The sequence below is a fragment of the Argiope bruennichi genome, chromosome 1 (assembly GCF_947563725.1).
Source record: "Argiope bruennichi chromosome 1, qqArgBrue1.1, whole genome shotgun sequence".
In the NCBI taxonomy this organism is placed as follows: Eukaryota; Metazoa; Arthropoda; class Arachnida; order Araneae; family Araneidae; genus Argiope; species Argiope bruennichi.
Window position 1 is genome coordinate 73,557,815 of NC_079151.1, and position 10,311 is coordinate 73,568,125.

General features: G+C 26.6%; 1 protein-coding gene across 2 annotated transcripts; it reads left to right on the forward strand.

Annotated features, from left to right (window-relative positions):
* The first annotated feature begins 1,971 nt into the window (after window positions 1-1,971).
* Window positions 1,972-9,706, forward strand: LOC129963680 (putative protein-lysine deacylase ABHD14B). 2 transcript variants are annotated; one of them, XM_056078183.1, is made up of 5 exons: window positions 1,972-2,118; window positions 2,356-2,469; window positions 4,620-4,791; window positions 7,073-7,371; window positions 8,147-9,706. In XM_056078183.1, exons 1-5 carry the CDS (start codon window positions 2,116-2,118, stop codon window positions 8,339-8,341), a joined length of 783 nt encoding a protein of 260 aa, XP_055934158.1. In that variant the 5' UTR covers window positions 1,972-2,115; the 3' UTR covers window positions 8,342-9,706. The 2 variants fall into 2 exon arrangements, with proteins under 2 accessions (XP_055934158.1, XP_055934167.1); XM_056078192.1 differs by lacking the exon at window positions 1,972-2,118 and having other exon boundaries at window positions 2,205-2,469.
* Window positions 9,707-10,311: the final 605 nt, after the last annotated feature.

Consider the following 10,311-nt stretch of genomic DNA (forward strand, 5'->3'; position numbering starts at 1 on the left):
TAAAAGGACAAATTCAGAATTAGATATGGAAATGCATTATATTCCAATCTAGCCAAACAGCCAATTACCATAATCGACAAACGCATTTCAAGGTTTCATCAGCTTAATGGATAAATAAGATGGCGCTTGCAAATTGAAATGGTTCCAGGTTCGAATTTATAGCTAATTAAAGACAGAAACATAGCAAAATTTGGCTAAAAAATAACCTAGGGATGTGGTAAGAATGGGATATTTTTTATATTCCGATAGATAATTATAATTAATTTCAAGAATATTTGCATCACTGGGCATTAATTTGATATATACCGTATAAATTATATAATATAATATCGAAATCTATTAGTGAACAATTTTTAAAAAAATCTTGCACTTTGCACTGTTTCAGTTGTGGTGAAAAGCTTATAAGCCAGTTAACAGCTACGAAACATGGGCAGTTGCTTTTGTATTGTGGTCATGTTGTGAACCACAAGGTCCTAGGTTCTATCCTCGTTCATAACAATCCGCCCCATTGGTGACCCGCTCAATTCAATCAGCCACACTGATGACCTCGGACGAAGAACCTTCAACTTTCGTACAGCTGTTGTGATGCCATCTACCCACAGCAAGCCAAAGTCGTCAGATTCACTTGACGCAGCAACACAAAGTCGTCAGATTCACTTGACGCAGCAACACAAAGTCGTCAGATTCACTAAACGCAGCAACACAAAGTCGTCAGATTCACTTAACGCAGCAACACAAAGTCGTCAGACTCACTTGGCGCAACAGCATCAGCAACAGCAACCACTCACCCACACACGCTGGCCATAACGCTTGGCGCTACTCAAATGGGTACAGGCGCATAGCCATATCGTTCGTCTCACCTCCAACTCACTGGAGGGAGAGTACTGTCGTGAAAAGCTTATAAACCAGTTAACAGCTACGAAACATGGGCAATTGCTTTTGTATTGTGGTCATGTTACTCGGCTGCGAACCACAACGTCCCAGGTTCTATCCTCGTTCATAAAAATTCGTACACAGTATTATAAAACAATGTTTATACAATATTGTTTTCCTAACAATAATAATATTTAATATTATGCAATATTAAATATGCATAATAATGCTTGAACCTCTCATTAAGTAATCAGTTCTCGTTCATCTCAAAAAATCAGAAGTTGTCAGTGTTCCAATTGCTTTTATCTTTTTTTATTTTTCTTGTATTCGTAAACTGGATTCGACTGTATTTTGGTTTATTTTTTAAGTATTCGTTTTAATTTGCATGCGAAGAAAATGTTTTCTATATACACCTTTTGAGATGAAAATGTAAACATAACTTGGAATACATTTTTAGTCTAGCATATTAGCGTCCCGTTTTGAAACGAAATTAGAGTTATGATTTAGAGCCGTGGACAGACGACGAGAGCGATGCTTGAACTTGTATTCCCTTTCCTTTTTTAGCGCGGAAGTAAGGTCAACTGTCGGAGTCAAATGTGAAAACTACTTTAGTAACTAGATGGATCATCGAGGAATCGTGATTCGAAATTAGAATTTGGTCCCAAAGCTCAGATTTGTTACAGGACTATTACAAACTGAATTTATTTTTAAACCTGTTGTCTTCCATTTTGAATCAATAGAACCCCGTAAAATTGATTGCTTCAAAACGTATGAACATGTATTAAGTTCTGTTCATTTAATAGTTTCAAAATATTTAAAATTTCATTTATTGTACTAAAATTTTGGCGTTATTGAATGATCAAAGGCAATTTTTAAAAAATATCTTTTGCATCCATGCTCTTTTCAGAGTTGTAAAGTCGCTATCATCCTCTCTGTGATATCCTTAAGTATTTTATAAGAAGTCTAGTATGAATCTTTGCATCACAACCATCTTCTTCATTTGCTATTTTGGAAAGCATGTGGAGTTATATTAGTAATTTCAACAATTTGTGAACTGATAGCTAAATGTTAAAAGTAAATTCGTAAACAATTGTTTATTTATCACGTGATCCTGCTGCTCTCATTTATGAAGTAAACAAACTGAAGTTTCAGTCGCTTTAATTCTCAGCACTGATTTGTTTACATATCTTATTTCGTAAATAAACTGTATAATATAGAAGATTCCATAAAATAATCTCAAAGATGGTAATGTAGTATCATATATCTATCTTTCTGCTATTGTGATCTTTAACCCTGAGATATCAGATATATTTCTTTTATCTCAATATATCATTTCTAGAAGTTTTCATTTCAAAGACATTTGTAATTTTAACAACCAACATAATTGCTAAAAAGACAAATACCCATTCTTTTGGAAACTGCTCAGTTTTTTCCATTGTATTTTTATTATTTATTTGAGTAAATAATTTATTTTTAATTTAGGAAAATATGGCCCGATTTTGGCGAAATTTGGATCTTAAGCGTTTGTCAATACCGGAAGATTTACGTTTAAAAAAAGATTGCGTCTCGATTCAAGAAGGTTTCAGAGAAATCGATGTAAGTGCTTTAAAATTTGTCTGTTATGAATTACTTAAAAAAAAAGAATGCTGCGTTCTGTTTACATTTTTTTTTATCTAAATTCAAAGAGAATTAACAAAACATTCGAAGAATATATATAATATTTATAACTTCAAGTAAATAATAATTAATATATACTGTAGGTTGTTTGAAACGTTAATTTTTTTTCATTCTGTTGACAATTAATTACAAAAAATTAATATTTAAATGCTGTGTGTGTAATTTGGAAATATAATAAGTAGATAGATATATCGTTTAATGAATAATTAAAAATAATTGGTGTGTTTGTTTCCGTTCAAAATATTTTTAAATTTAATTCCTGTGGGAAATTTAGGAAAAATATGTTGAATTAAATATATTATTTAAATATGTAAATCTGTCAGAATTAACAATTACAATAAAAGGGTTTTATTTGCATAATTTTAATGAATTTTGGTTTCAGTATAAAAGATAACTAAGAGATTATGATCAAAAATATTAAACAAAATCTCTTTATTTTCTATTTTATAAAATTTATCTTTTAAATATTATTGAGAAATTTCTTATATATTCTTGGTTAGCTTTAAAAAAGCTTTTGAAGTTGATAAATATATTATAGTATGCTCATACTGTGATGTATGATGAGAATTTAGTTAAATTTTCTGCATATTTGTTTGTATGCATTTACATTTTTTTTTTTTTTTTGTAAGCCTTCCTTTCTCCTGTGTTTATTTATTTATTTTTTTTTTTTTTGAAAAGGAAGAGGGTAGAATTGAGAGATAACTATAGGATAAGTTTTTGTAATCACTCACAGCAACAATTTTTTCAATTTTGATTTGCCTAGGTTTTATTATATATGTAATATTTGTATGATAGTTATAATAGGTTCAGTGTGATCTGATGTACCATGACAAAAGTCTTACAATTTTGACTCTAATTAAAATTGAATTTTAACTATTAGGTTTTCTCATTGTTATTATCTAGTTTGTATCTTCTTGCAAAATATTTTTTTTTCTTATGTAAAAATTGAAGCTATTTGTAGTATTGCTAAATATTATTAATTGTGAAAAAAGAATAAATTGAATTTTTGGAGTTCTTTTGTGAAATAAAAATTCTCTTGTAAAATAGATATTTAACATGAAAAAAAATAAACAATCAATATATGTAATATCGTTTTTATTTTTTTCAGTCATTGCAAAATACAGTGTGACTCGACTGAATAAATTAACTTAGTATTTTTGGTTGCTACCAGAAACTTAACAAGAATAAAGTGGTTAAAAATATGATTTTTTTATGCCAATTTATCATAGATAAGTGTGCCTAGCACATGATATAGTTTTTTTTTTTTTTTTTTGAGGGGTTGGTCTATATTATTATATTTGAGTTCGAAAGTTCAAATATGATAAAGAAGCATTAACATTTTAATTCCATCATGCCTCTTAAGACAAGCACTAAAGCCATGTATAACCTCCCCCCCCCCCTCTGATTGCTGCACCTCTTATTCTTTTGTCATATATTTGTATTGTAGGTGACAGCAATTATGAATCTATATCTTTTATTAAATTAATAATGTCATTTGTTGATTTTATAAATGCAATTAGAATTTGCTTGTAATATTTGTTAGTTATTTCTTGTTTATGTATTATATTATTACTTTTTAAAAAATGTGCAAGATTTTTATTATTAGATTCTTGTTATTGTGTTTTAATTATTACTTACTTTAGTTTTTATGATTTTTTTTACAATTTCAGAAATATTTAAGAAAAAAAAACTATAAATACTTTTCCTTCTTTGAATTCAGTGTTACTGTTTTTAATTAAAAATAATTTTTGATTAATTTTAATGTCCGATCAATTTATTTTATATAATTATGACCATCACTTTTGTCTATTTATTATTTTTAAATATTCATAATATATTAAAAAATATATAAACATTGTGTCATATATTTCATATGTTGATTTCTATTCTTATCTCTCATAAATTATTTTGAATTAGGTATGATATAGTTGATGGGGATCTATTTTTAAAAAAAATGCTTTTAATGATTTTTAACATATCTCGTCCATTATCAGATTAATTAAATTTCATCAAAATACTATTTTAGTATTTTTTATTTTCAATATTTTTTAATGTTATAATGCATTTAGGAAGCAAAAGTGTTTTACCGAGAAGGAGTACCTCTTGCTGATGCAGCACCTTCAGCTATTTCTGTTCTTCTACTACATGGGCAAATGTTTTCATCAAAAACTTGGCTTGATCTAGGAACAATACATACTTTATCTGCAATGGGCTATCGGACTGTTGCTGTAGATCTCCCAGGTTTGTTTTACTTTTTAATTAATTAGGAACTAAGGAACAATAAAATTAGTTGAAATAACGGAACAATAGCTGATAGTATATAGTATTAATCTGTTTTTACATTTTTACTATTTGTCGGTTTACCCAATTTATGCTATTATTTCATTAAAAAATGTTTCCTTGAAAAGAATAAAAATAGAGTTATATTATAATCGAAACACTCCTTTATAGTCCCCCCCCTTTTTTTTTGTTCTATCTTCCAATGTTGTTGCTCAAAAAATGAAAGTATAATCATTGATATGGAAATCTTTCAAAGCTAGAGATAATTTTATAAAGAGTTGTGCATTATTAAATCATGTCTACAGTATTTCAAGAAAGTTCTTTCATAATCCTGATTTTTTATAGTCATATTCCTTTTAGGCTTATATGTTTTTAATTAATTATATGGCAAGTGCAGAAATTCAGTAGTTTTCTTTAATTTTATCTTTTAAAATCATATTTAAATTAGTATTAAAGAGTATTTATGTGATAAAGATAATAATTTAAGTAATATGTAGGTATTAAGATGTTTTTATAAAAAGGCATCAGGGTTGCCACACCACCAGGAGAACCTGGAAAAACACAGGGAATTTAAAGACAGGAAAATGCAGAAAAATTTGAAAATGTTCATAAAAAAACTGAAAAATACAGAGAATTTTATGTTTCTTAATTATTTTTTCTCCATCTAAAAAATGCTAATTTCTAAAGATTGCAAGAATAAAAAGATCATGATCATCATCTCTTTAAATGAAACAGTACCATTCATGATTGTGTAATGCAGAAACTTGCACCTTTTGGACTCTTTCCCCCTTTTTTCTGTATAGATCAGTCTAGTCTCGATTTTTGAGACAGCTGTACTTTTCTATTAGGTTCCCCAGTTGCAGCTAATCAGCATGTGTGAGACTTCTGTAAATGTGTGAAAAATTAAAATACATTTTTCTGGCGGAAATATTCAGATAGATTATAGAATTTTTTAAAACAATGAGCTGCTCAAAATTCGTTTTTAATATAAATTGGATGAAAAAAAAATCAATCTTGAGGGTTTGAGAAACCCTGCAGAATCCATCCATTACTGCTCACTTTGTAAGAAAATAATGTCTTAAGTAATAAGAGAAAACAGGTACTTATTAGACATGATAAAAAAGGGGAAGTAAAATTGCTCATTTCAAAATAATCTTAATTATGGTTAGACTTTGCATCTAAAGGAATGAAGTAAAAGGTGATATGTCAAGTTTGAAAATGTCAACATTAATGTCCGAAAATAAACCGGTTTTAATCTTTTTAGAAACAATAATTTAAAGCTGAATTTTTATGGGCATAAAAAGTTTTGTCACTTTTATCCTTTAATGCATTCAATGATATATCAGAAATATTTCCACTAAAAGTGAAATAGCTAAAAAAAAAAAAAAAAAATGTACATTAGACCATACAAAACTGCTTGACCTTATTTTTTAAGGATTAGCTCCATGAAACTGATAGCTGAAAAATCTGCAGAAATTGAAGCCCTAATACATGAATTTCCAAAAAGGAATAAATAAAAACAAGTAATTTTGCTTTGTAATGTTTTTTTATTAGTAATGATAACAAAAATGTTTTGTGTTTTATTTCACGAGAGTCCTTAATTTTGTGTGACTTATAATTAAAAAGGATGAGAGGTAATATATCCCTCTGTCCGTAATATATAAATTTTGTCTTTGCTAAATTCTAGATAATAAATAAAGAAAAAATTTTTTAATGTAAATATCAAAATTCTTTTAATATGCTATTATTTCAAATAATGGTAAGTTGTTGCTTCCTTTCTTTGCTTTTTCCACTCCTTAAAATCATATTACATTATAACTAGCACGAGTGCTATTTTTCCATTTCCTTGTATCTTGAATATACATACAGGGAAAACATGGGGAATTTTTTTTTCCAGATTTGAGTAGCAACACTAATGCATTTAAACAATTAAGAATATAGTGTAGAAAATAATATAATGCTGTATGATGTTTATTTAGTATAAAAGTAATAAGATAATGTATTTTATATTTTCCACATCTTAATATTGAAAAATATGCATAACTTTTCTCAAATTTATTCCTTTTGTTATATAAAACCTCTTATAAATCAGCATTTAATAGTTGTATAAAATTTTAAATTGTATTTTTTTAATATTTGGAATTGCATATATATATAATACTATGTTGAATACAAAGAAAAAAATTAAAATAAAAGCCCTGTAATCTTCTTTCTTGATCTAATAATATTTATATCTTCCTAGGTTTTGCTAATTCACCTCCAGCTAAAATTCCAGATCAAGCATCTTTCCTTCATTCAATTCTTCTGAATTTTGGATTAGCTCGTCCTGTCGTTATTAGTCCAAGTATGAGTGGTCGTTTCTCTCTACCTTATCTGGTACATAACTGGAAAAATCTTGCAGGTTTTGTCCCTGTAGCACCTGTAGGATTTGAGGTGCTTGAAGAATTGCCAAATTGCAAAGACCCATCAATTAAAAATCAAGTTTATAAACCCTTGCAAGAATTTCTGTATGATCCAATTCCTGATTTAAGTTCAATTCAGGTAATTTTTTAGATATTTTTTCTACATATAAAGTTCAAAAAGGAATGTAATAGTGTTATGAAAAGGGGGAGGGGGCTACAGAACACAATTTAGCAATTTGGAAAATCTCGTAACACAAGCAAATAAAGAATTAATTCAGAATTCATGAGATGCATTTATATATTAAAAGAATATTCTAGAATAATTCATCCAGAATATTCAGGTATTGACATAAAACTAGTGTTATCACAGAATGTGTTTTTAATACTTAATTTATAAAAAAATTTACAAATATGTATGAATATGTGTTGAAAAATATTAAAAAAATTCCTTTTAAACTTAATTTTTAGTTAAAATTATTATTAAATTATCAAAATCAGTTAAAATATATATATATAAATTGTAGCATTCCTCAATATAATATAAACGCATTGTGAAAGAAGGGTGAAAAACTCTTTATTTGTAACTATTATGAGTGTAGTTTTTAAGGGTGATAAATATATAAATATGTTTAAATGAACTCATAATGTTAATATGTATATACTTTTAATGTGTATATACTGTTATAGTACATATAGCATCTCTCTAGTCATTTGATTAAAAGAGAATTACATTCATCAATTATCTTGTTAATCATTTTTTGAGACCAAAAATATCACTGTTTAGTTGTTCTAACAGAACTATTAATTTTTTCTTTCAGTTGAAGTAGTAACACATTATGACTCAGTAACTAAACTTGATTTATTATTATAAGTGTAATTTTCCCTTTTAAATTATCTATTTAATATTTTTGCAGACACCAACTATGGTTGTGTTTGGAGAAAATGATCGATCTCGAAGTTCTGCATTGTTGAACTTATTACCAATGAGCCAGTGTCAGGAAATACCAAATGGAAGGCATCCAGCATACCTTGATAATCCAAACTTGTGGCATCAGTTATTGTATAATTTTCTAGAAAGTTTATCTCATACATACAGTCTTGAAATGTAAAATACATAGTAATGTTGTTTTTTAAAAAATACCAAAGATATGTTAGCATACATTATATAATATGTTTTGATTATGTTAAAATTTTACATTTGTTGAATTGTTCACTTAATCAACAAATTACGATCTTCAATCATCATTTGGCAGTTTGGCCAAATTAATGTTTTAATACAGAATTTATAAAATGTTATTTTTTTATAGATATTAGTTTTCAGGTAAATGATGAAGTTTTGTAGTAAAATCAGCTATGTGATGGTGAGCAAGGCACAAATTTTATGGTAAATATATTTTTTGTATATTATTTCTAGATGGTAACACTTTTTTTATTGGATACAAATTTTAAAACATTTCTTATTTTTATATAATGATATAGGTATCATTTTAATCTTTGTGCATGCTTTTTGTATACAAATTATTGGATCAATATATATATAAAAAATCATATTGCCAATTTCTTTTTCTTCTTTTATGCTTGGTATCATACTTTTTATTCATATTTTGTCCTTTATATTAAAAAAGGGGTGGGATGTAAATTTTAGCTGTGAGCTCTTAATGGATTACTTAAAATGGAAAACTGAGAAAATAAGTAAATAAACACTTAAAATGGAATAAAGATTCTTTTTTTTTTTTTTTTTTTTTTGCTTTTTGAACTAGAGAGGCATATTTTGTTCCATTCAAATTTTGAATTAATTTGAAATTATAGTTTTCATTATAAACATTCCATTTTTGAGCACAGTAGGTTATAGGTAACTGCTTAAAGATTTGCATTTTTTAATAACTGTTGCATCATAGCATTATCTTAACGAAATTCAAAAATATCATATTTGCATTATTGTGTTTGTTATAAAAACTGAGTAAATGTAAAAAAAAAAAAACAAAAAAAAAAACAGCTGTATATAATGTTTTCTTTAGTTTTATAAGACATATAAATGTTTTATTTTTGATAAAAGAAAGTGAAATAAATAAATAAAAAAAACTTATTTATCTAAATGGAAAAAAATGGTATCATTTCTGAAATATCAATTTTCACAACATGAATATGTGAAAAATTATTGTATATATAGAATGAAATTCCTTGTTTATCTTATATAAGAATAGCAAAGTTGCATTAACTAATACTACATTTTTTTCCTTCATATTTTGCAGTTTTTATTGTCAGCAGCGTTTAAAAAATATTTTCAATCCTGAAGATTAACTGTTTGAATTTCATATGCTTATTATTGATTCCATTTGTTTCTTATTTGATGATGTAATGGTTTTAATAATAATTATAATTGAGAGTGAAATTTAAAATATTTTTTATAGCATGTATCAAATTAGCCAAAATATTAATTATATTTATAATAAATTTATATTGTTTTCTTGCAATTTCTTACATTTGAATATTTTAATTTTCTTGAATAACAGTGTTTGTTAAATCCCTTTCATTATTGTTGCTGAATATGGTAATTTATATCTGATAATTAGGATAGAAATCAACAGTCTTGATTCTGTTTACAAACAAATGAGGTAATTTGAAAAATAATTGTTAAAGATAACCAATTCTTATACTGAATAATAGTAATTTTATAACCTTTGTACTATCTTGCAAAAGTATAAAGAAAAGTTTTTTTTTTTAGATTAATTTTCTAAAAAAAAAACAAGGTTATATTTGTTTTATAGTGAAAGAAAAGTACTATTAAAATGCATATTACTAGTTAAGAAAAGCTAGCATTGTAGTATTAGGAGATGAGTTTTTTTTTTTTTTTTTCCCCTGCTGCTGTTTTTATAGAAATTTGAATCCTTGCTATATCTAAAGTCATTTTAACTGGTTGAGTATATTTTAATGCTAAAGTATCCTCATTACCAACCTAATTTTGAATTGAAATAGAAAGAGATATTAGAAATTAGTGGTATTTTTTAAGAATGAAGTTTGATATTTTCAGTGCATAGTTTGTTAAATATAAAAGACAGATTAAATATACAGTATCTAT